Source organism: Leptonychotes weddellii, chromosome X, assembly GCF_054177405.1.
Source record: "Leptonychotes weddellii isolate Sample4059 chromosome X, ASM5417740v2, whole genome shotgun sequence".
Classification (NCBI taxonomy): Eukaryota; Metazoa; Chordata; class Mammalia; order Carnivora; family Phocidae; genus Leptonychotes; species Leptonychotes weddellii.
This window is the reverse complement of record NC_138385.1, coordinates 98610555-98636295: the sequence shown is the minus strand read 5'-3', so window position 1 is coordinate 98636295 and position 25741 is coordinate 98610555. Positions and strand designations below refer to the sequence as shown.

At 40.7% G+C, this 25741-nt stretch overlaps 2 protein-coding genes across 2 annotated transcripts in view; one reads left to right on the top strand and one right to left on the bottom strand.

Annotated features, from left to right (window-relative positions):
- Positions 1–25741, top strand: part of FRMPD4 (FERM and PDZ domain containing 4) — a 551128-nt gene that overhangs the window by 345149 nt on the left and 180238 nt on the right. The window contains exon 2 of the mRNA XM_031028288.2: positions 9586–9702. Coding sequence (XP_030884148.1) covers positions 9586–9702 — 117 coding nt within the window. The remainder of the gene's footprint in view (positions 1–9585; positions 9703–25741) is intronic.
- Positions 20666–21189, bottom strand: LOC102743069 (histone deacetylase complex subunit SAP18). The gene has a single exon (XM_006733440.2). The coding sequence runs from the start codon at positions 21138–21140 to the stop codon at positions 20679–20681; it is 462 nt and encodes a 153-aa protein (XP_006733503.1). The 5' UTR covers positions 21141–21189; the 3' UTR covers positions 20666–20678.

The window sequence follows — 25741 nt, the reverse complement described above, 5'->3', positions numbered from 1 at the left end:
GTAGTCCTGGCAAGGTGGTTAGTATTATCCTTAGCTTTCAGAAGATAACGCTGATGTTTCGGGAAGGAACAGGAACCCACTAAGTTTTCGATTCAAGGTTCAATGTTGCTCTGTCTGAATCTAGATTCTATGGGTTAGCCTTATGTGGAATTTTTTACTTCTTGATATTCGTGAAATGGTAGATGGCTGTCCACATTTCTTCATCTTGTCTATCTTTTTTTTTCACTTTAGGATCTTCATAAATCTGTAAACAAAGCAAATTGTCAATCTATTTTTATAGGTGCATGGTATCTTACTGTGTGTTTGTGTCATAGTTTATTTAATCCATCTCATACTGATTGGGTCTCAGAGGGTATATGCATTTGCCATTTGGATAGAAACTGCTAGATTGTTCTCCATAGGGGAGTGTTGAAATGAACTCTGAACAGTATATTATAATGCATATTTCCTTACAGCCTCTTTCACACCTTGTTTTCAGACTTTCAATACTGCCTTTTGACAATTTCTTCACTGAATCCACCAGAAATCCATATGGAATCTTATCCATTTCTTTTGTTTAAAATAAAATTTTATTTATAAAAGTAATACATTTTTCTTATAGGATATAAGGAAAGACAAAATCACACTGGAAACCACGCCCCCCCCCCCAAAAAAACCCACCTCAATCCCACAACTGATGGACAGCGACTTTTGATCCCTCCTTCGTACAGTTTTGTTAGGCCTATGTACATAGACTTTTCCTTTTATGTAGTCGATCATGCTGTGGTCACTCCTTTTGTAATCAATTTTGTTCATTTAACTGTAAATCTTATAGCAAACAGTCTTCATGTACCATTTGGGTTTATGCCTGAATGGTATCCATTGTTGGATTAGCCATCACAGTGGCAGCCAGCCCCCCCTTTTTGACCTGTCATGAGATTTAAAAAGGAATAACCTATGAAAGTTCCTAGAATGGTTCCTGCCTAATAGCATTTATTAATCTCATTACCTTGCCCTCTTCCTCTCATAGACTGTTAAATGCCCGAAGGCAGGAAGCCGCAGTTCTAATGCCTAGGATTCTGTGTGACTAGCATCTTGCACCTTGGTTTCCTTTATTAATTCAATTCATACTGAGTCTCTCTTATGTGCTAGATACTAGTGTTAATAATAGAGTATAAGGGTGAAGAAGACCCCCTTCACAGGTGTGCGCCAGGCTTAGCATACCCAGTTGACATCATGTGGTTACCTGGGAGATAGGACTCTGAACCCAGTAGTAGTTCGACAGCATTCCAGCAAAAGTGGCTCTATCCTTGATTGGGTGAATGTTCCTACGTAGAGCTCTGTGTTGCCTTTCTGGGAATCCTTGGCTACTGTGTCCAGTCTCTATCTGCTTTATTTGTTATGGTACAGGGCTAATTATAATTGTCCTTCTTGATTCACAGAATTAGAGAATTCAGCTAGCTAATACATACAAATGCACTTCGCAAAAAAGAAAAGTTTAATTTAAGGCAAACCTTCTTCGTCTGTCATTAATGGCCAGCACTGTGTGCAATGTTTAGGGACTCTTGGTATGTGAAGCAAATGAAAGCGAGCTAAAAAATTTTTAAATTTGGTTATTAAAATTATATCCAAATGTCTTTTATCATAGTTAACCTCTTGATTAATAATACATTTTTGTTTGAATCTAATGACTTTGGAATGTATATATTGTGTATGTTTATGCGATTTGTCAATATTTAAATGAGCTTTTAACTAACTGCTATTCCCCTTTTACTGTATATTTTTGTATTTCTTGTTAAAACAGAAGTGAAATCTTAGAAATAATTGTTTGGATGATTTTTACTTCTGTCTGTATGGCTTTGATATTATTCTTATCTTACCAATCAGGCTTTCTGCACATGCACCTGCACTCGATGTGTCTAATAAAGGGCAGTTGGATGGAAAACTGTTGCCTCATGAGACTGACATACTGTGACTTCTGTACTACAGCCTGATTGAATGAAGAGAGTTATGTTCTGAGACAGCACAATGCAGCTAATTCAAGATGTGTCTTTGTGTCAATAGCATGATTGACTGGAGCTAAAAGACTTGGCCAGTCAATTCCTCCCTGAATCATGGAGACGCGAAACCCTGTCCCAATGGAACCCTTCTCGTCCAATTGAGGCACAGCGAATCGGTCATTATAGGAACAAGGCTGCCACTAATCATGGAGCTTTTTGAATTCATCCAGAGCATTCCTTTAATTTTTTTTAAGATTTATTCATTTATTTTATAGAGAGATTGAGAGAGAGAGAGAGAGAGAGAAGGAGAGAGAGCGCTAGTGGGGCAGAGGGGCAGAGGAAGAGGAAGAGAAAGATTCTCAAGAAAACTCCTCACTGAGTAAGGAGCCTGACCTGGGAACTGATCCCAGGACCCTAGATCATGACCTGAGCCAAAGTCAAGATGCTTCACTGACTGAGCCACCCAGGCGCCCTCAGAAGCATTCTTTATTCATTTGTCTCAATCCCTCTCTACTTCCTTTACCTTAAACCAAATGGCCAGTCAACCCACAAGATACTTTGTATTTAACCTGCTTGTGTATTGTGTGATGTTAGGAATTCTTGTAGAGTTTTGGATACTGTAATCCAGCCACCACTTAGAGCAATACAAATGAGAACGTGCTTTACATTTTGTAACATCATCTTTAACACTATATAACTTTGGGGTATTCTGAAAATAATCTCTGTGAGTCCAAAGAGATAAGGATGATCAAATTCTGGGGAAGAATTGGATTTTATTGGATTTGTAAGTTCATTGTATGTCCGGGATGAGTAACTGAATAGATGTGGCTTAGGTTTTACAGTATCTGAAATGGATAGAAGAATTCATTTTCAATACCAGTTTCAAACGCAGGTTAATTCTGACTAGTCGTCCAAAATATTACCAGGTATCTAAATAAGCCCATATGTTGAAGTCACACTTCATAATGACACTGTGTAAGTAAGAGGAATTTAGGGCAGGAAGCCCTGGGTTCATCATAGACATTCTCCTAACTGGCTGTGTCACAGCAGGAGGATCTGTGCATGGGGAGATTTTTCGGAGGCTATACCCTCTTCCCCACCATTTCCATCCCTAGTACAATCCATGAAACAGACAGTGCTTGCCACAACATGTGGTCTCCAGTCCAAGTCCATGGCTGCCCATGTTTCCCTCCAGTGAGGCCATTATGGTGCCTCCATTGGCTATGGGGTAAGTTATACATTCTCTCTGAGGTCCATTTCTGCATCTTTAAAACAAAAACATGAATGCTTTAGCAGGCATTTTGTTCCATGATGAAGCCAACTTTGCATCAAAAGAAATTCTGTATGTAGAAGTGGTGTTTAAACTATGAGGTCAAATACTAAAATTACCTTCATTACGATGATAACCACTTCTAACACAACAGCATTTGATGAGACTATTCTCAGTGAGTCAACCACTGGACCTTAGTGCTTGGCACATATTATTATTTATCTGCATAACATCACTGAGAGCTGGATGTTGGTGTTTTTATTTTTACACATAGGACTAAAACCCTGAGAGGCCAAATGATTTACCCAAAGCCTTGAAGCTTTCAGTGGCAAACCTCTGTTTTGAACTCTTTCATTGTGATGGAAACATAGGTTCTGCTTATCTGAATTCGCCTTTAAGTGGAAACTTTGAGAATGTGTGGGGTGTTCTGTGTGTTTGTTTTTCAACCAAAGTGTTTTGAGCCCCAAGTATCTATCAAGGAAAGTGGTCAGAACTGTACGTTCATCATTTTGTTTCTTTCGCACCACAACTTTAGGAGCTAAGCAGGGGCACTGATGTCATTTTGTCTTTGTGTTGGGGGTGAGTTGTGTCCTGGGGGAAGTGTAGCAGCATCCATGCCTTGTACCCACTAAGTGCCTGGGGTGCCTCCCCTTGCCCCGTTTGTGCCCACCTCACTTGTCTCCAAAATAACGTCTTCCTGGTGGCAAACCCCCCGCAGGTGAGAACCACTGAGCGAGACTAAGTCTGTCTTACAGGTGATGAAAATTAAGTAGGGCGAGTTTAGAATCCAGGGTCACAAAGCTCGTGAGCCGCAGCATTTGAATGGGTTTGCGTCAGGACTGTGGACCCAGACCTCACCCACCGTCCTTCTCCCAGAGATCATCCCTTTCTCTCCTCCTGAGTTGTGTTTCTAAACCCCCACCCAGGTCACTGTATTGGCCTGCCCATGGTTTCTAAGAGCCCGCCTTCTCCCGGGGCAGATTGGCCACCCGGATTGCGTCCGGGGCTTGGAGGCGGGCACACAGGAGGACACGGGGCGTGGCTTCCACCGCTGGTCCCTAAACCGGTAGTTCCGCAGCTCTCCCTCTCCACTTCCTGGCTGCTCTCACATCCTCTCCTCTCTGAAGATCTTTTTTGTCCAGACCCTTTTCGATCTGTTGCAAACAATAGATGTGAGAAAGCACAGCATTGCAAAGCGGTTCAGTCAGCGGCCAGGAATTTCTGGAATGACTGAAATAGCCCCGGCAATGTAGGTCGCTATTTTGAAGGCTGAGCTAAGTGTTTGAAAGTGGTTCACACAACCGTGATCTCAGGGCTGCAGTGACGGAACCTGCGGTTGCAGACAGTCTCAAGGTGGGGCCTGAGAGCAGTGGAAATTGGCTTCTCTACCTAGGATCACACACACAGCTGGGGTTACTGGTTCCTGGGCCAAACTTTCTGATGTTTCCTCTGCCTTTAGAACAGCTGAACTCAACTTGTGACCCGGGAAGAAGGTGTAACCTGGCTTGATTCAGCCCCTTATTACCCCGCTCTTGCCAGACTGGAAAAGAATAGAGGACTGAGCCATTCACCCTTCTTCTATTTAGAGAACGAGTATAGACACCTATTCTTGCCATACCCCCAAAGTCCCTTATTGTCTCCCGTCTAAGTTAGGTTGGGATTTATTTAGCAGAGACTTTCTGGCACATACTCTAGGAAGTGCCTTACAAAACTAATTGTTCCAAGGACCTGGTCCTCTTACCAGCATTTATAGAGGAGTAGCTGGGACCAAGTGGGTTAGAGGTTGAAGAACTTGTTGAAGATTGTGGAAAAGAAATGGCAGGGCTTGGATTAAAAGAGAGTCTGATTCTAACTCAGTGGTTAGCAAAGTTGAGTGGGCCCCAGCCTTGCCTGCAGGCTTGTTAAACAGAGGTTTGCTTGGTCAGCCCCATCACCTCAGCGTTTTGTGTTTTGATAGGTCTTGGGTGATGCATATGAATTTGCATTTGTGATAAGAGGCCTTGGTGTGGCCGCTGCTGTCCCTGGGGCCACACTTTGGAGAACCCACTGCTGCAAATTGACAGGCTCTTGAGCGCCACACCGGGCTGCTCTGATTCAATCAGCTCAAATACAAATATAGAATGACTTTGATCAGTGGGTGGCCATCTTGGGGTGAAATACCAATGCCTAGGCTTCATCCTCAGATATTCTGACTCAAGTGCTTGGCCTCCATCCCAGGCATCCGGACTTAACAATTTTCACCATGTGATTCCAACCTGCTGCGAGGCTTCATGTTGGAAATCAGTGATTTGGGCTGTGGTTAGAGAACTTGAATGCATATGGGAATTACTTGGGGATCTTGATAAAATGCAGATTTCACGTCATGCCAAGAACCCAGTAGATTCTCATGCCGTTGGATTTTCACACAAACTTTGAGTAGCAGGGACTAATGTTCCCCAAGCCCCATGGCTCCTATAAAATACAGGATATCCAGTTGAATCTGGATGTTTATTTTTTTATCAGTATTTCCCAATATTGCATGGGTCACACTTATGCTAAAAATTATTCATTACGTTTCTGAAATTTCAATTGACATGGACATTCTTGTTTTCTTTCGTTTCATTTGGATTGGTAAATCTAGCAATCCTATCCAAAAGAGAATTATGTGAATTGCTTGTTTCAGCACACACATGTACTCATTCACTCATAGATGCCTAGTTCTAACCCAGACCTGCTAAATCGTAATTTCTGGGGTCTCATTATCTTTATAGTTACCAAGCAGTGTGAGGTGATTCTTACCAGCTAAAGTTGGGAAATAGATCAACCCCTAACTCATGACTACTTGTAATCCCCCTGTCACTCCCACAGACACGTTAGGAGGGTGTACTTTGGTTTGAGGCTAGTCAGGGAGCTGAGGGTGCTTCTTTAGCACATCATAGACTCTGTGAGAGTAGTATTCGGTCCCACTACTAGGTGAGGGTAAGTCTTCAGAATTCTGGGCTATGATATTTTAGTTCCGTGGATAAGCTGTCTTCTTTGATTGTGGAAGAAAATCTGGGTATTCAATTATTTGAGGTGCTAGAGTAGAGTTTGCCGATAAAATATAGGATGTCTAGTCAAATTTGAATTTCATATAAATGATGAATCCATTTTTTAGTATATAAGTAACCCCCAAATATTATGTGAGATCTTCTGATGCAAAGAAAATTGTTGTTTACACGAAATTCACATTGAACATGATGTCCTATGTTTACAATTGGCAATTCTGGCAACCCTGGGCTGGAGAACATTCTTGAAATGATCTCAGTGGGGCCAGCCTGCTTATCATCCTCAGTCCTGCTGGCTCCTGAGCAGCACTGCAGGTTTCTACTTACAGAACAGTCTTTGAAGTGGTCAAGAGCACCACAGAGGCTAATAGGAACTTGGACAAGAAAAGTGAGACCTCCTTCAAAGAGGAGCAATAACAAAAGGTATCAGTCCTTGGGAAGACTACCCAGGATCTCCGAATAGACTCTTTGGGAGATTGGGGGAAATAAAGGGCATGCATCTCACACTGGGACCCAGAGTCAGTATTTTTTCCCAACAGGAGGAGTTCTGCACAGAACTGTGTCAGCGAAGGTATAATATCTGCATCAGAGAGGCCTCTGGTACAAACCAGTAAGTGAACTCTACTTTTATAAGCACTGGCCCCATGTACTGCTCTGCAAGATGCTAACTCTTTGCATTCCTGATAGAAAAGACTGTCTCTCAGCAGTTCTGGGATGGGCACATTTGTGAGTGGTGGAGGGTTTGGTGAAGACACAGAGGTTGGAGCCAGGAAAGGAGGTCCCTAGTAAAGGGAGAGCAAACAATCAGCTCATAAGGTACGTATTGTTGGGTGGACCTCCAGCAATCCCACTCATAGAAGCAGGAGCCAAATCTTTCTATAATTATGACCTTTGTCCTTGATTTTTGTTAAGACTGTTATGTTTAGATACTTAGGGTGTTATTTTTTTGTTCTTTGTGCATTTTAATTTGCTAAGTTGTACTAATTCCTTTCCAACCCGTGTATTTTATGTCAACACATTAACAGACGTAATGACATATCTGATTTTAATTATTCAGTTTTTTAATATCAGCTGATGTCCTTGAACTGAAGTAACTAAATTAGCATTTGTAAATTTCTCTAGTATTCGCGCTTCATTGGGTGTTTTATGACCAACGTCTTTACTGGAAAACATCTTCATGAACTGTTGTTTTCTGCTTTCTGAACATACTGTACAGGACAGGATGTACTTTATAATAACATTCAGGCCTACTAATATTGTGTTTTACACACCAATTACATTAGGAAGCCTGTGTCTTTCTTTTAGTGATTTAGGCATTGGTGGCCGTGGCCAGTGAAAGAGAAGAATACCTAAAAGAAGAGACCGTTTGTTTTTAGTAAGTTAGCCCTCTCTGGCAAGAATTAACATTCTGATACAGTGCATAATTTACTCATCCAGTGTAAACAGTTGCATTCTCTACATGAACAGTCTTTCACTAGAGTATTCCTTGTGTTACCTCTTACTGTACTACTGCTTTTGGAAAACTTTTTAATAACAGGATATGGTGTGTTCATCGCCTAAGGGCTTGTGTTCTTGGTCCAACCTCAGAAAGCTCTCCAAATGTGTTCTCTGGTACTTCAGAGAAATTGGCGTTTATTTTTTTTTTCTTTCCATGGGATGGCAAATTCATGTGTTCTCTAACTGTAGGGAAGCAGCCCATTTTTATAAAACCTCCAGAGGAAACTGCCCCTGCTGACTTTTGCACAGAGAAGAGGAACAGAAACTGTTGCCTTGTCTTTTATTTTAATAGTCTAGGGGCGAGAAAGAATCCTATGGTGGGATTTTAAATTTGCCAGACCTGTATTAGATTTGTGAACTTTGCTCACCATGCTTCATGAAGGATGTGGGAAACCAGAAAGGAAGTTTAAAAAACAGCAACAGAGGTGGTTGAAATTATGCAAGATACTTCCCATCGAGAAGTCTTACCGAAAACGGGCTTGTTTCCCCTGCAGAGAGGTGTTGGGTTATGATCAGATGTGTGCGTTGGGTGTGACGTGGGGGTGAGTTGCCCTGTGTTCTGGGGGATTTGGAGGTGCCTCCCTTCAGAAAAGCTGACACCCTGTCTTTGGATGCTTGCAGCAGGGGGGCTGCTAGCTTTGGACCGCTGCCCACACAGGGCTGTGCACCTTGTGCGTGTGGTCCCTGGTGCCCTGTCAAAGGCTCCCAGGTTCTCTACTCAGATGCTGAGTGCAAGGCCCTGGAAGTGTGAGCACTGCTTTCCCCCCACCCCCACCCATCGCTTGGAGACCCCAGTTTGCAGTCTGCAAGTGCCTGGAAGATCTCCGAGGCCATCCAGAAATTCACGTCGGGTGGGTGGACCGAATGATGAAGGATATTGGCCAGTCCAGAAACGGCAGTTGATATTTCCTCTTGTGATTTTGCTCTGAAGCAGTTTTCAGTGTTGTTGAGCAAACGGTAGAAGTTCTGGAGGTCCTTGGTTGCAGAGGAACGGCCAGAACTCAGCAATGCTCCAGAACCTGGGCTTTGCCCTCTGGTTGGAGATTGTCACCGTGCCGTCCTGCCTGTCGCAGTTGCTTGTCACATGCAGTTACTTCACCTTTACTCTTGTGCTTGGGAATGCAGGCTTCTAGACGGTTCTCCGTAGCCTACCCTTCCCTTTTGCTGATGACTGAAATTCAGGGTTTGAATTGAAAGTGTAAAAGCTAATGTGTGGATTTTCTCTGCAACTTAAATGGAGAGTTTGTCTCTGGGTTATATCTCACTTTGACTGGAACGTGGTTAATACGAGTGGAAATTCTGTGCTTTGGTTCGGGGAGGCCAGGAAATTGTGGCTTCAGGTTATTTGCTTCATATCCATAAAAACAGCCTTTACATATATGTCTTGATATTGCGTGTGATATCTACTTATCTGCCACACTTCCTGATGTCTGGTATCAGGAGGCATAGTGTAATGGAATGTGTGCAAAACTTTTGTTCAAAATGGATAATGTGCCCTTCATAATGTTATTTAATCTTTCTGAGCCGCTCGTTGTTTCCTCATCTGTAAAATGTAATACATGTAATGGAATACACGTACTCCCCTCACAGGGTGTCTGTGAGGAAGGAAGGAAGACAGTATGAGGAAAACCGATGAGCATGGTACCTGTCGTAAAATCACGCGTTGTATTTATTCATTTAATCAGCTGAGGATATAGCCCCCAGTTGAGAGGAGCAAACCCCGTGCTCCTTCTGGAGTTTGTCTCAGAAGAAATGTTCAGGTGTCAGGTGTAATGATGCTTTTCTTTCTCTCTCTCTTTTTTTTTCTCTCCAGCCACAGGACGAAGTCTTCTGGCTGGCCACCTCCCTCGGGCACCTGGGGCTTGAACCAGGCGCCACCCTATGGATGGGAGATGACTGCGAACCGGGATGGCCGAGACTGCTTCATCAAGTAGGTGGAACTGACAGCTTGAACTGTGAAATCTTCTTCCTGTTCTTTGTCTCTATTTCCAGCCTTGACTCAGAGAATTAACATGCCTCCCTTTGGGGCTCATAGACATGTGGAGGTCATCGGTCAAGCTGCTTAATCTCCTCTGTCTTCTATGTCTTGTGACATGCAGTTGCTTCATAGTGGGTCGCGTGCCATGTTAAGCGGATAATTCTCACTACAGTAAGGTCATTCTGGGAAAGAGCAAAAGTGTTCATTAGTAAATCCGAGGCCAGTTGTACCCACTGTCTGAGGCTAGAACTAAAGTTTGACATGGAGGACTATCATTTCAGTTGCTTTGTAGAGTTGGTCAAGACAGGAATGTTGCTGGGTCATTCGTAACGAAAAACATGAGCTAACAGCATTATATGCGTTCCTCTCGCTTACACTGGCTAAGATTTTGGACTTTTGTGGTGCTTTTTTTTTTTTAATGGGTTAAAATGTATATAACATAAAGGTAAATTTTTCTAACATTTTCACATTTTGGGGTATACAATTCTGTGACATTTAAGTACATTCAGAACATTGTACAACCATTAACCACTCTCCATTTCTAGAACTTTATCATCATGCCCAACAGAAACTCTGTACCCATTAAAAAATAATTTCCCATCCCCCCCACCCCCTGGTAAGCTCTGTTTTACTTTCTGTCGCTATGAATCTGCCTATTGTAGATATCTCACATAAGTGAAATCATAAAGTATTTGTTCTGTGTATAGCCTATTTCACTTAGCATGATGTCCTCAACGTTTCTTCCATGGCGTGGTATATATAGCAATTTCGTTCCTTTTCAAGGCTGAATAATGTTCCATTGTACATAATCCATTTTATGGATAGCCCTCATTTGTTTAACCATTCATCTGTCAATGGAAATGAGGGTTGTCTGCACCTTTTGGGTCTCATGAATAATGTTGCTGTGACCAGCGCTTTATAAGTATCTGTATGGGTCCCTGCTTGCAATTCTTGTGGGTATATACCTAGCAGTGTAATCACTGGATCATAAGATAATTCTATGTTTACGTTTCGGAGGAACCACCAAAGAATTTTGGAGGCATCAGTGGCTATAGGTCTCTGGTTTTTCGCAATGGTATGAGTCTTCCTATTGCACTTAGCAAAAAAGCAAGGATCTGCCCTGCTTTCTTTTACAACCTATGTGGAATATTCTTAAGTATGAGAATTTTCAAAGTAAATTCTAGATCAGTAAGCACGTTTGATCCTAAGCTAATACAGTTGAGTTGAGACTGGATGCCAAGGGAAGCATTTTTCAGACTACAGGCTGCATTTCTTTGTTCTCGTCAATCTGACTGTGGACTGATAAGCAGACAGGGTCACTATGAGGTGGGGGATCATGTTTATAAAGATAAAAATCTTTGAAGATTGCTTTTTGGGGGGCACCTGGGTGGCTCAGTCATTAAGCGTCTGCCTTCGGCTCAGGTCATGATCCCAGGGTCCTGGGATCGAGCCCCGCATCGGGCTCCCTGCACTGCAGGAAGCCTGCTTCTCCCTCTCCCACTCCCCCTGCTTGTGTTCCCTCTCTCACTGTGTCTCTCTCTGTCAAATGAATAAATAAGTAAATCTTTAAAAAAAAAGAGAGAGAAGATTGTTTATGGGGATTTGGTCTCTGCACAACCCAGCACCTCCAGGTGATTATGGGAAGCTATCTATGCGAAAAACATATGAATGTTTTGGTCAGATTTCCAGTCTTTGCGGCCCAAATCTCTCCTCTTTCTTGAATTTCCTGCAAAGGGGAGAGCAGTACTCTTCAGAGTACAATTTGTTCCTGAGGGCCTGGCCTTCGGGAAGTTTCAAGTTGCCCATGAACATGGCCCACTACAGGGAGCCTGTGTGCAGTGGTCCTCTGGCTCTTCGAGGCTTTCTTGAGGATGTGCTACCATAGAAACTACACTGGAATTGGCCGTGGGAGTAGAATCTCCCAGAAAGCACAAAGACTGGAAGAAAGACCAACAGTTTTGCTTATACCCTAGATTCTGAGTTGTTCATTTCGTACGGTTTCCCCGAGTGCTTTATAATGCTGAAAAGATGATATTTTGTCATATTACATTGTGCTATCCATTTTGTAACATCGTTATGAATTCATGTAATTGGCTCAGTTGAGGTGGCCTAGATGCTTTGACTCAAAACAATAAGAATATACTTTCTAAAAGATTCAGATTATAAATTTATGGAGGTGTATTGTAGACTTTTCCAAGGCAAATGCATTTTTCTTTTTCCTCGTTGGATTTGGGCTCCCGTGCATTCCAAACCAGTTGATCAATAATAGATGGAAACCCAAACCAAGGCCTGTTGGTTGTAGATGCCAGGAATCCCAGCTAGCCCTAGCCACATGCATTTCCCTTCATGTCCTTGACATTTTTAAGGGCAAGCCCACCTGTGAATATACCATTTACACTGGCCTCCTACCGGCTGTTATAACCTGTAAGAGTAAATCAGCAACTTCATAGAGAAAGTTGCACTGATTACTAAATAGCAGCATTAAAAACCAGTGTCCCCAGTGTCACTCTTCCCAAGCACGTGCTCTTGCACCCAAGCTGGGAGAGGGGCGGAGGGAGCCAGAGAGAATCTCAGGCAGGCTCCCTGCTGAGTCCAGAGCCCAACACCAGGCTCCACTTCAGGATCCCGAGATCATGACCTGAGCAGAAATCAAGAGTTGGCCTCTCAACCTACTGAGCCACCCAGGTGCCCCCAACTCTGTAGGGTTTTTTTTACTGGAAAAGTAAGTTTCCACAGCTCTCTCAGACTCATTGTTATCAGATGTGAAGAACAGTACTTACTTCAAAAGTGTTTGTTCTTTATCGCCAGTGGGTTTTATAAATGAGAATCATTCTGGTGGTGGTGTTTTCTTATCTACTGAGTACTCTCCATTACAAAGAAATACTCTAATTACTCAAGTTTCTGTCGAGCTCTGGTTTGCAGTGTGGAGTATATCTCTACTCATTAGTTTTGTGAGTTAAAAGAACAATTTGAAAATTAAGCTGTGACTAGTAATTAGCACCTTTGCATTTAATTTCTCATTCTTTTACATATTCTCTTTGAAAGATGTTAGATGTCTTCTTTTTTTATCTTGTCTTAGGATCCAAATGATATCCCAAATCAGACAATTGGTTTTGATGGTGGTACAACTACTTTCAAGTTATTAATGAAGCTATGGGAAGATCCAGGCTTCCCATGTTCAAAGTTAGAGTCTTCTAGCTCAATAATGAGCTAATTCTATCTTGATGAGTCCTTCAGAACACAGCCCACGGTAGTTAAATGTGTTCAAATTTCATGTTCCTTTTCCCATCCCCAATTATTTAGAGTGGAACCAATACCTCATATTTTATAAAAAAAACTGGTAATGCATAGGGTTAAAAAATTTTAATGCCATTATGCACATATTAATGTACATTTGTATAGCATTATATAGACAATAGACTATTGGTTATCAGTGTTTGCTGCACTTTGAAATAGGTTCAGGAACTGTAAAATCCTGATGTCTGGTTGTCATAGTCTGATGGGGGTTTATAATAATCTATGAAAGACTGGGTGGCTAAAATACAGAACTTTATTTCTCACAGTTCTAGAGTCTGAGAAATCAACGATCAGTGTGCTAGCAAGGCCGGATTCTTGGTGAAGGCCCTCATCTTGGCTTGGGATAGTTGTCTTTTCTCTGTACCCTGATATGACAAAGGGAGAGGGATCCTATCTCTATGTCTCTTCTTATAAGTTCCCTAATTTTATCATGCAAGCTCTACCCTCATGACCTAATTACCCCCCAATTGCCCCACCTCCAAATACCATCATACTGGGGATTAGAGTTTCAACAAATGGATTTTAGAGGAACACACACATACTCTGGATCTTGGGTAGAGCCAAGTAATAGTTTCAGAAGCTCCCCAGGTGATTCTAATACACAGGATGGATGGCTGCCCTACATTATTTAATTGATGAATATTGTTCCCATTTCCAGATGAGAAAAGCAAGACTCAGACTCATCAGATGGCTTTCCAAATGTTTACACGTGTACCTAGTCACAACACCTCGTATATTCAAATATACCAAACTCTGCATTAGGAAAGGACAGCTTTTGTTGCTATTGTCAGAAAAATATGAAATACATTTGTTCGAGCAAAAGAGAATATCGTTTACGAAACATGGGAGATGTAGAAGAAGAGTTTGTCAGTTTCTTATTATTACCGTGTAAGCAAGGGAAGTGAGAGAGTTGGACAGGAAGAGAGAAACTGGAACGGAAGGAATGGACTCTCAGGAAAGAGTGTCCTGTTAAGAAATGGGTGAGAAAGGGAGAAATGGAAGGAAAGAGAAAGTAAGAACTATAAAGAGTTTGATGCACTCTGTGATGTTTGCTGTAAGAACAGTATCGAGAAATAACAGATGTCGGGGGGCGCCTGGGTGGCTCAGTCCTTAAGTGTCTGCCTTCAGCTCAGGTCATGATCCCAAGGTCCTGGGATCAAGCCCCGCATCAGGCTCCCTGCTCAGCGGGAAGTCTGCTTCTCCTTCTCCCACTCCCCCTGCTTGTGTTCCCTCTCTCACTGTGTCTCTCTGTGCCATATAAATAAATAAAATCTTTAAAAAAAAAAAATAACAGATATCGGTGTGGTTGTGGATCTAGATGCATAAAGCTTAGATATAGTTGTAGATAGAAATATAGATATTAACATAGCTCTTGGTTCACATACAGATGTAGTTGTGGATATAGTTATAAATGGATATAGAATATAGATATAGATGACCCATATATGTGCGTATAGAGAAGTGTAGATTGGAGGCGTATAACCTTGTCTGCCCAGGAGAGTCCTGGTTTATGAGTATTGTTCTGACATAATTACAGACAGCACCTCCTTTTGCTCTTAATGTGATCTGATTTGGATAAAGCAAGTTTAGAAAATTCTTGCGAGACCAAAGGTTTCATTAAAACTTGACAAGTGACCTGGGAGATGGTGAGCTACATTGAGGAATCTTCTTTTTGGGGAAAAGGTGAGGTTCCCCAGAAGTGCGGATTGCCACATCCTCTGTAGAGTCAGACTAGCGTTTCTTCCACATCATCAGACTATAAAGCCCCGGTTGTTTTGGCTTTGTATTGGAGTCTAATGTATTGGACTTAATGCTAAGTCCCTTGTATTCCATAGCCTTATCACCGCCCCTGCGATCACGCAGCCATACCCTCTCACCTCCTTTCCCCAGCTTGCCCTCCCCATTCAGCATCCTTTAGAAATGGCCCCATCCGCCTGGTCGTCTGGTCATGTGCTTCTTTTAAAAGCACTTCTTGGCCCACCCAACATACATCCACCAAACATTTATTGAACATTAGTATATGCTGAAGATACCAAGATCACTAAGACAATTTCTTACCTTCCGTGATCTTAGAGGATGGTGGAAGTGATAGTCCTGCCATCATACTCAACTGTGCAAGATCTGTTTAACTTCCTTAGAGACATATAATACGTGTCATAGAGAATAGGGAACTCTGTGTGCTCCTAATATCCCATTTTTTTCATTAAACGGAGTAAAAACACTCTTGTTGGACTGTGAGGGTGTGGAGGGTTAATACAAAAAAAAAAGTCCTTCATAAATCTGGAACTTTGGCTTTTGAAGATTGAAAGGAAAATTAAAACATGGTCAAAATTAATATTAGAACACTCGTTGGCAAGATAGATGTTTATGAAGAGCCAGCCCAGTTGGAGTCTGGGGATAGCAATCGGGGGTGGGAAAGGAGACTGGAGGGTCATTGCAAAAATACATGCCCTGATTTTTCAAGTTCTGCATTTGAGAGGCTTCCTTTTCTTCATCTTCTCCTTCTTTTTTTTTTTTTTTTTCTCCTCTTCTTTTTTGGCCTGTTGGATTTCTGGCTACCTTCCCCCTGTAAGCCTACAAAAAGTAGCCCTGCATGCTTATTGGACAAGACACACTGTTCTTTTACTCTGCCAGCAATTCCCGTGGTGGGCAATTAAACCGAGTCACTATCTTCTGTAATGCAGGAGAGTTCAGTCCCGAAACCTGAATAGTGGAGGTTCGTAATGAGGTGTGGAAACTTCCACTTTGTTCTCCAGGATGGACATTGCCCATCGTGGGACAAGTTTAGCCATTCCCCTCTGCCAGTCAGTTCAGGGGTCAGTGTGAAAGGTATTTTTGACTTACCTAGTTCCAGAAAAGAATCATCTGAGGAAATGCAAGCAGCTTGTGTGTCCCACCTCCCTGTTTTGTTAACCACAAGCATAATTGTCAAGTCATGTGATAGGAGTCTGTCATCATGGGAAATAGAAAGAGCAAATCCTTACTTCATCCTTAAGTTTGAGGCCGAGTAGTTCCCCTGGCTTTACCTAGTATGTTCCCAAGAGGGCAAAAGCAACTGATTGTCCTCAAGCACTGTATGGCACTTCTAAGGTTATTCTTGGGGCGTTTTTTCCCTTTATTTTTACCCCAAGATTTCAGAAGAGAGTCTGGCTCACGTTCTGTGGGTAGGTTCCTTCATTTGTTCTCTTTCATGAGTTCTTTTAATCTTTTCCTTCTCTAAAAATTTAAAGTTGTAAAGTAGAATTTGGATATTGTGGTAGCACCCACCATCCCCTGTAAAATTTTCATATTTGAAATGGACGTCAATTTCCCACTTCATTAATCCGACATTATTAATAGACATCCAACAAAGGACAGATGGATCTGAGTGATTACATAGGTTGTTACCTTTTGATTCTGGGAATGAAACACAAGTTTTTTTTGTGTGTGTGGAAATTGAAAGGTGTGCCAAGGATGGAAATAGGAGAGATTTATCTGCGTTGGGTTGCTATATTATTTTGTGACCTTTTAACTGTTAAAAGAGTTACAAATTGGCATGATGTTAGAAAAGAGGCAGTTTGCCTCCCTTTTTTGGTATTTGTGATGAGGAGTTCTTAAATAAAACATATTGCTTCCAAGTATACACAATGAATTCTTCATAAAATGCAAATAATTGCCTCATGACAAAAGCAAATGCCATTGAGTTAAGTGAATTCCTGAGGAGCCCAAGCATCCAATTAAGCGAGGGAGGTATATTATAATTTTGGAATTGGAGGAACAAAGTAAAAGTGATAATATCATTACATGCAATGAAAGGTAATTATGTCCTGTCAACGCACAAGCTTCCCTGGCTGAACATTAGGGGCTGTTTATTCCCTTCATTGAAGCAGATTTGTTTTCTTTCTAATCTGACAAAGCACCTATCTGCTGAGTTAATAATTACTGCTCCCAGCTGGAAGGTAAGTCTGCAGAGTTGATGGAAGGGCTTTGAAAAGTAAGGCTTTGGAATGACTCTGTCATTTCTAACTTGGCATACGGCGGAAAGGGGCTGTGCTACGCAGTCTCCCCGCTAGCAGAGTCTGTTTCCAGCTTCTTGTGCGTTCGTTCTCGAGCTGTTGCTGCTTTACTTAGTCTGTCCATCTCTCTTGCATAAATCCCTCAAACCCCTGGCTTCTTTTGTTCAGGAAGCCAACGTAGCTGAAGGTTTTGTAATTAACCTGAATTTCCTTGGGCCACTTACTGACAAAGAGTTGGGACATGCACGTCAAGGAGAGCTGTGGACAGCAGGTTAGGTGGTGATCAGGACTGGTTCTTTCTTCTCCTTATTATTATTATTATTTATTTTTTATTTTTTTTTGCAGCCTCTAGGGATGTACCCAAAGTGGGTCACAGAGGCCATTCGGAATCACAGGGACAGCCAAACTGAAAAGCAGAAGCACCTGGGTGACCAGGTTTCTGTCACAGCCTGTAATTGAAATGCTAGCTTGAGGCTGTTACCACCTCTTGATTCTTTTGAGTGGCCTTTGGAGCTCTTCTTTCTGGCTTGAGCCAACCCTCGCAGAGAGCAATTTTGATGTCCTCACCTAAGGCTGGGGCACAGGCAGGAAATTCTGGCCGGTGCCAAATGCCAACTGGCCAGTGTGGGCGTTGTTGCCAAAGAAATCAGTTGAACTTAAGAGGACGTGGTATCACGTTTGTGGCAGGTGTCTTTTCATGACTGTCTGCACCCCTGCATCAGAGAAGAGGAGGGCTGGATATACAGTGCCTTGCTGTGGTCCCCCGGGGGTCGGGAACCATGCTCCCTGCCAAGCCCTTGTCCTCTCTAGCCTCTCAAAGCCTGAATCAATCCTTGTTAGCAATGGCCGTTTTCTGTAGAGGAGTCTCTTCCATTGCAAAGCTGATGAGAAGGGGATTGCTTTATTGCACCAGCAGACACACACATCAGCCTGAGTCACGAGTAGGCAGGTCACTCCGTTGTTTTCATGGAGCGTGTCGCTCAGCTGCTCCAGGAGCTCGAGGTTGGCGATAGCAGCTCAGAGGGTGGTGGCTGGGAGAGACTCTCTAAGAAGACTAGTTGATCTTAAAGGATGCTGGTCAGTACACGGGGCCAACCCCTTAATTGTCCGCACCCATTGCAAAATGAAAACAAGAGTCCCCTTCCTCAAAGAGCCAGATAAACGTACTAAAATCTCCAGGGTTTCCCTTCCTTTTGTGGTCTATCAGTATTTCATAATTTTTTATTTGCCATTTACCACCATTCTCATTAAGTTAAAATTAAAAGTTTTAATTTATTAGCATGAATATTACTGATGATCCTTCTATGGTGCAAAGTGAGCTTTATATGCAAATATGAGAGCTTGCACTTGTATGAGAATCAGTGAAATTACACAATTTGTATTTCATAGCTTATACATTTATGCGTATTTCATTCCAACCCAGAAAGTCGAAAGGGTACACAAAATTAATTTAACGGTGTTTATTTAACTTCTCAGTGTGAGGACACTCTACCAAAGCTCCCTACTTTTGGCTTGCTGTTGAGCATAATAAAATTGAAAAGGAAAAGGTCCTATCTTTCCCTTTCCTTCTCTATCATCATTTTCAGTAGGTTGACGGCCAATACAGGGAAAGAAGACAAGTCAGAAAGGATATGACAGGATTGCTCGTTCACTCACATTTCTTAGAAGACTATAACTGCTCAAGACTGATTAGCCTTCAGCCCTCACCTCCTAATCTCACCTCCTGATTTTTTTTCTTATAATTTTTTTCATGTGGCATTTTCAATAAAGGCCTAGCAAAGAGGACAGATTGCTTCTAGCTCTTGACTCTCTCAGAAAGTCATCTCTTTGCCCTGTTATGGATGGGTTTTCTCACCAAACGATACACACTTTTCTCCTCCACTCTTAGCCTTTATTTCAGCAAACTTTTTCTGTAAGAGGTCATATAGTAAATATTCTCGGCTTTGGGAGTAATGTGGTCTCTGTCACAACTCAAAGCAATTGACATAATCATGGCAACTCTACCATTGTAGTGTGAATGCAGCCATAGGAAATATGTAAACAAATGGATGTGGTCGTATTCTAATGAAACTTTATTTACAAGAAGAAACCAGGGGCCACCTTTGTCCTATGGGGTGTAATTGTTTTCCAAACCTTACTCTAGAATATCTTGCATTTGACCCCATTCTTGTATTTCTGATTCACTCTCTGATAAATTTATAAAACCCTCCCATGAGATGGGAAGTTGCCATTTATTTTATGTATGACGGAAATTATCGTAGACATTGGAAAGTGTCTTTTCTGAGGTCGTACTATGAGCAATGCCAACTTCTGTGGTATGTGTACTGTCAGTGGGAACTTCTTGCACAGCTCTAACAACCACTGCCTACCTCTAAAGAGTGTTGTAGGGTTCACGTCATCAAAATTCAACAGAGAAATAAAACCTTCACTGTGAGAATATCATGACTCCCTCCTTCCTGGTGATGGGGACTGGGGGAAAGGAGTCTGCTGATGACAGGGTTTGCAGCTGCTCCCACCACCACCCAGCACCTTTGTGGGAGGGGTTGAACGGGGAGCAACAATAGCAGCATAAAACCTAGTCACAATGGAATGCCAAATGCAAGTGCAAATAATTATTAGGAATGTGAAAATTACATAGCAACTTGTTGTCACCAGTGGTCTACAGAGAAACAGCCCTATTGTACTTTGAAGAAGTTAATTGTCCGTAGTGTTTTTGAAGTAATACTGCTCATTTTACTTGAGGAATTTTATACAGCTCCCAGATAAAAGTCCCCGATTCATTTCTGGTGATGTTCTGTTCTAAGTTATTCTCTTGGCTCCTGTGATACCACCCCCTTCTTATTCTCCAAACTCACTCCTTCTCTTGTCTCCTCAGCTAGTTCTTATTTTTTAGTTTAATGATTAAAGTTCAGTTTCCCACATTATTAAGCCTACATTTCTACTTAGATCTTATAAAAAATTAAATGGATTTGTTAATTTCCTTATATTGATGCCATTTAATTTCAGTCCAAAAATTCCTGGAAACTCATGACTGTTCCTCTACAGGGGATTAATCAGGGTTGTTTTCACTGCATTCTGGGCAATAGTAGATGGTTAATAAATATTTGTTATAAAAATGTTTAGATGTATATATATATAGAGAGAGAGAGAGAGAGATGGATGTAGATGGATGATGAATTAATGGATACATGAATAGAACTATTTCTGAAGCACTATGTTCAGTACATTGTTAGAAAAAATGATGATCGATAAGTCAGTGAGTTAACATAATCTCCTGTTAACTTTCTGCTTTAGGAATTTCACTAACAGAATTTGAGCACATTGATAAAGCATATATTTCCTAATAAAACCTTGAGACCTTGAAAAATCTTCACGTCCTTGTCACTGATTCATAGCTTATTGTGCTTGTTTATAGGATAGTCAAAATTCAGAATGTAATGAAGGTGAATTTCTGGGGTACTGTAATTACACTGTAAAGCACAGAAATTGGGTGGTAAGAACTAAAAACTCTTGGGCTAGGATCCCAGCTCTTCTCAGTACTAGGTTTTTTTTTTTTGTTTTTTTTTTTGAGGGGAAGAAAAAGAATTTATTTTACATAAATGAATGAAAAATAATTCAAGAAATAGTAAATAAAATTTAATATGGTCTCATGCGCCCTAAAGGAGGTGGTGCCCGATTTGGAGGTGTGATTGCTATGTCCAGATAGTCTCCTATTTGGAACTTCTGCGACTGCAGGGTCATGGAGTCATCAGTCCCCTTCCTCCCAGACATGGTGCTGCCAATCTCCTTTACTCGATAGCCAGGCCTTTTAGGATCTGTAAAAACAATTGCAAAATTGAAGTGTGTGCCCTTCTTTCTAGCTTCTGGGTAGACTTCTTTTACTAAACTAGTCAACTCTTTCAAAGTTGCATCCATCCAAGTGTAGATCTGCAGCTCGCTGGACGGTACGTTTCCGCGGGAAAACTCGTCCATTCGGTGGTGGCGGCCGTTATTGGTGGTGAAAACACGCAGCAACAGCGGGCACGTTTTCTCCCGATCGATCGGTTTCTCCGGCTCCTTCTTAATTTCCTCCTGGGTAACGCGCGACTCCACCGCCATCTTCCTCCTATGGCCCGCGAGACGCTCCCTCAGTACTAGTTTTTATTTGCCATTTACCACCATTCTCATTAAGTTAAAATTAAAAGTTTTAATTTATTAGCATGAATATTACTGATGATCCTTCTGTGGTGCAAAGTGAGCTTTATATGCTAATATGAGAGCTTCCACTCATATGCAAATCAGTGAAATACACAATTTGTATTTCATAGCTTATACATTTACGCGTATTTCATTCCAACCCAGAAAGTTGAAATGGTACACAAAATTAATTTAACAGTTTTTATTTTACTTCTCAGTGTGAGGACACTCTACCAAAGCTCCCTACTTTTGGCTTGCTGTTGAGCATAATAAAATTGAAAGGAAAAAGTCCTATCTTTCCCTTTCGTTCTCTCTCATAATTTTGAGTAGGTTGACGGCCAATACAGGGTATTGTATGTAATGGTGGGTAATCATTTGGATACCGTGGGCCTGGCCTCACTTTTATCATTATAAAATAGTGTATTTGCACTAGAAAGCAGTATCATTTGGTAATCTAACGAGTTACAAACAGCAGAAAATTCTTAACAAATTTGGCTTAACCATGAAACTAATTTTTTGGTTTATATCACTCCAGTGTAGTGGTAAAACGCTCATAGCCTAGACGAGCCTAAGAAGGTAGGAGTACTAAATGTGATATAATATCCTGGATGGCATTCTAGAACAGATAAACGACATTAGGTTAAAATCTAAGGAAATCAGAGTGAAATATAAACTTTAATTACTAATAATGTATCAGTATTGGTTCACTGATTGTGACAAATTTACCATGCTACCGTAAAATGTTAACATTAGTCAAACTGAGTGCCAGATGAATGGGAACTCTGTAGTTTTCTATAACTGTACAAATGTTCTAAAATAATTTGGATATAAGAAATACTCAAAGTGGCGGGATATCAGCAAGATAACAGTCCAAGAAGCTTTGTAATTTCACTCTCCCACATAGATACTGTGTTTCTATATGGAGCAATATACCATATACCAAAGGCTGGAAGAGATTTTTTTTCCCAAATGCCCAAGTTCAACAACGACAAAAAATTGTGGTATACTAAAAAACAAGGAAACGTGGGCCAAGCAAAGCAACAAAATTAAATGCTTGAAATGGACTCTAATGTAATACACATCCATGTGCATTACATGGCTTTGTTTCACATGTCAAAAGACCAGTCATGAAAATGTTCAATGAGCTAAATGAGAACAGAGTTAGCAACTAAACGAAATAAGGAAAACAATGCATGAACAAAATGAGAATTTCAATAAGGAGATATAAACTATAAAACACCCCAAATGGAGGGGCGCCTGTGTGGCTCAGTCGTTAAGCATCTGCCTTCGGCTCAGGTCATGATCCTGGGGTCTGGGATCGGGCCCCGCATCGGGCTCTCCGCTCCGCGGGAAGCCTCCTTCTCCCTCTCCTACTCCCCCTGCTTGTGTTCCCTCTCTCTCTGTCTCTCTCTCTGTCAAATAAATAAATAAAATCTTTAAAAAAAAAACAAAAACACCCCAAATGGAAATTCTGGTGTTGAAATGAAAGGTACACTAGAGGAGTTTACAGCAGACTTGATAAGGCAGGAAAAAAAACTGCATGAAATTGAAGACAGGTCATTTGAAGTGGTGGAGTCAAAGGAGCAAAAAGAAAAGTAGTAGGAGGAAAAATGAAGAGAGCCTTAGAGACCGTGGGACACGAATCAACATTATACGCATTAGGGAAGGCCAAAAAGAGAAGAGGGTCAGAACTGGGCATAAACATTCTTTGAACAAGTAACCATGGAAACTTCCCAAATTTGAGGAAAGAAATATACACAGTAATTGAAGAAACTAAACTCAAATAACATAATTCAGGATAAATCCAAAAAGACACACAGCCAGTCAGATGATAATCAAACTGTAAAAGTTGAAGGCAAAGAGAAAATCTTTGACTGGAAGAGAAAAACAACCCATCACATACAAGGGAGTTTATATAAGGTTATGAGTGGATTTTTCTGCAAAAACATTGTAGACTACAACGAGTGAGATGATATATTCAGATTGCTGGAAAAAAATAATTTTCAACCAAGAATAATATATCCAGGAAAACTGTCCTTCATAAATGAAGAAATTAAGACATTCTAAGAAAAATTCTTTAAGAAATGGTGAAAGGAGTCCTTTAAGGTGAAAGGAAAGGATGCTATACCTTAATGCAAAGTCAAATGAAATTATGAAGTTCTCCAATAAAGCTAAGTATGTTGACATAAATAGCTTCCTCTATTAATAGAATCTTCATGGATCAGTTCAGTTTTAATTCCTACATAGGATTTAAATGATAAAGACATTGAAAAATAACATAAATCATGAAAATGAGTATACAGTATTTAAAGATGCGATTTGTGACATCAGTAACATAATGTGCCAGGGGAGGGTAGAACTTTTTGAGTGTTTTTTATATGCAATTGAAATTAAGTTTTTATCTGTTTGAAATAGAATGGTATAATATTACAATGTTTTATGTAATTGTAATGATAGCCCACAAAGAAATTATCTATAAAATAGAAGAAAAAGGGAGGTGGTAATAGAAGGAAGGCTGGACAAAAAGATACAATTTAAGTAGCAATAGTATGTCCTTTTATATCAGTAATTTCTTGAAGTACAAATAGATTAAACTCCCCAATCAAAGCACATATTTATTAAGAAGGTATTTTAGAAACACAGAATCTGACTATATACCATGTATAAGAAACTCACTTTTGATTTCACAACAATCAACGTGAAAGTATGGGAAAAAATTACATTTAAATGGTAACCAAAAGAGCCAGGGAGTGGCTATGTTAATATCAAACAAAATCAGTTTTATTTATTTATTTTTTGTAGATTTTTATTTATTTATTTATTTATTTATTTAAGAGAGACAGAGAGAGTGCAAGCATGAGCAGGGAGAGAAGCAGACTCCCCGCAGGGAGCCCCACTCCGGGCTGGATCGCAGGACCCCAGTATCATGACATGAGCCGAAGGCAGTCACTTAACCAACTGAGCCACCCAGACACCCCCAAAATCATTTTTAAATAAAAAACTATTACAAAAGACAATGCCTTAAACTTATGAGTGAGGAAAAAACCTATTACAAAAGACAAAGAAGGATATTATATTATGATAAAATCACAGTTCACATAATCATTACAAATGAAGAAGACATAATCATTACAAATATTCATACAATGAACATACTAAGCTCCTAAGTATATAAAGCAAATATTGACAGAATTCAAAAACATATAGCAACACAGTGATAGTTGGAGACTTCCAATAGCCCACTTCAATTGTGGATAAAAGAGAAAAGATAAATTAGGAAATAGACTAATTGCACCTAGAAGTCATATACAGTATACTGTACCAGATAACATCACAATATACACATTCTTCTCAAGGAACCTTTCTAACATCATCCAAGATAGATTACACGTTAGGCCCTAAGAGAAGTCTCAGCAAATTTTAAAGTGTGAAACTATTCAAAATCTCTTTTCACATTAAACTGGAATGAAACTAGAAGTGAACAGAAGAGGGAAAAGTGGGAGACTAATAAACATGTAAAAATTAAACAATGCACTTAACCTACCAATTGGTCAAAGAAAATGTATCAAGGGAAATTATAAACTACCTTGTGAGAAATGTATATGAATACATATTAAAATTTAAGAGATGGCACTGAATTCAGACCTAAGAGGGAAATTAGTAGCTTCAAATATACAAAAGAAAACCTTCTGAAATCTAAATGCTACCTTTACACCTGAACAAATTAATCCTAAATCTAGCAAAAGGAAGGAAATAATAAAGATGAGTACACAAATTAATGAAATGGAAAATTGTAAAGCAGGAGACAAAACTCAATAAAACCAAAGTTGTGATTTTTTTAAAAGATCAAAATCATTGGGCGCCTGGGTGGCTCAGATGGTTAAGTGTCTGCCTTCAGCTCAGGTCATGATCCCAGGGTCCTGGGATCGAGTCCCACATTGGGCTCCCTGCTCCTTGGGAGCCTGCTTCTCTCTCTCTCTCTCTCTCTCATGAATAAATAAATAAAATCTTTAAAAAAAAAAAAAGATCAAAATCGTTGGCAAGCTATTATCTAGTTTAAGAAAAAGGAGAGAAGCCTTCAATATCTAAACTCAGAAATGAAAGAAGTTTCATTAGAATCATTGTCACACAGAATGGGAGATGATATTTGCAAATGACATATCAGATAAAGGGTTAGTATCCAAAATCTATAAAGAACTTATCAAACTCAACACCCAAAGAACAAAGAATCCAATCAAGAAATGGGCAGAAGACATGAACAGACATTTTTCCAAAGAAGACATCCAAATGGCCAACAGACACCTGAAAAAGAACTCAATATCGCTCGGCATCAGGGAAATCCAAATCAAAACCTCAATGAGATACCACCTCACACCAGTCAGAAAGGCTAAAATTAACAAGTCAGGAAATGACAGATGTTGGCGGGGATGCGGAGAAAGGGGAACCCCCCTACACTGTTGGTGGGAATGCAAGCTGGTGCAGCCACTCTGGAAAACAGTATGGAGGTTCCTCAAAAAGTTGAA

Excerpts from the sequence above, each read along its gene's own strand:
- LOC102743069 (XM_006733440.2), bottom strand. The coding sequence starts at position 21,140 with ATGGCGGTGGAGTCGCGCGTTACCCAGGAGGAAATTAAGAAGGAGCCG.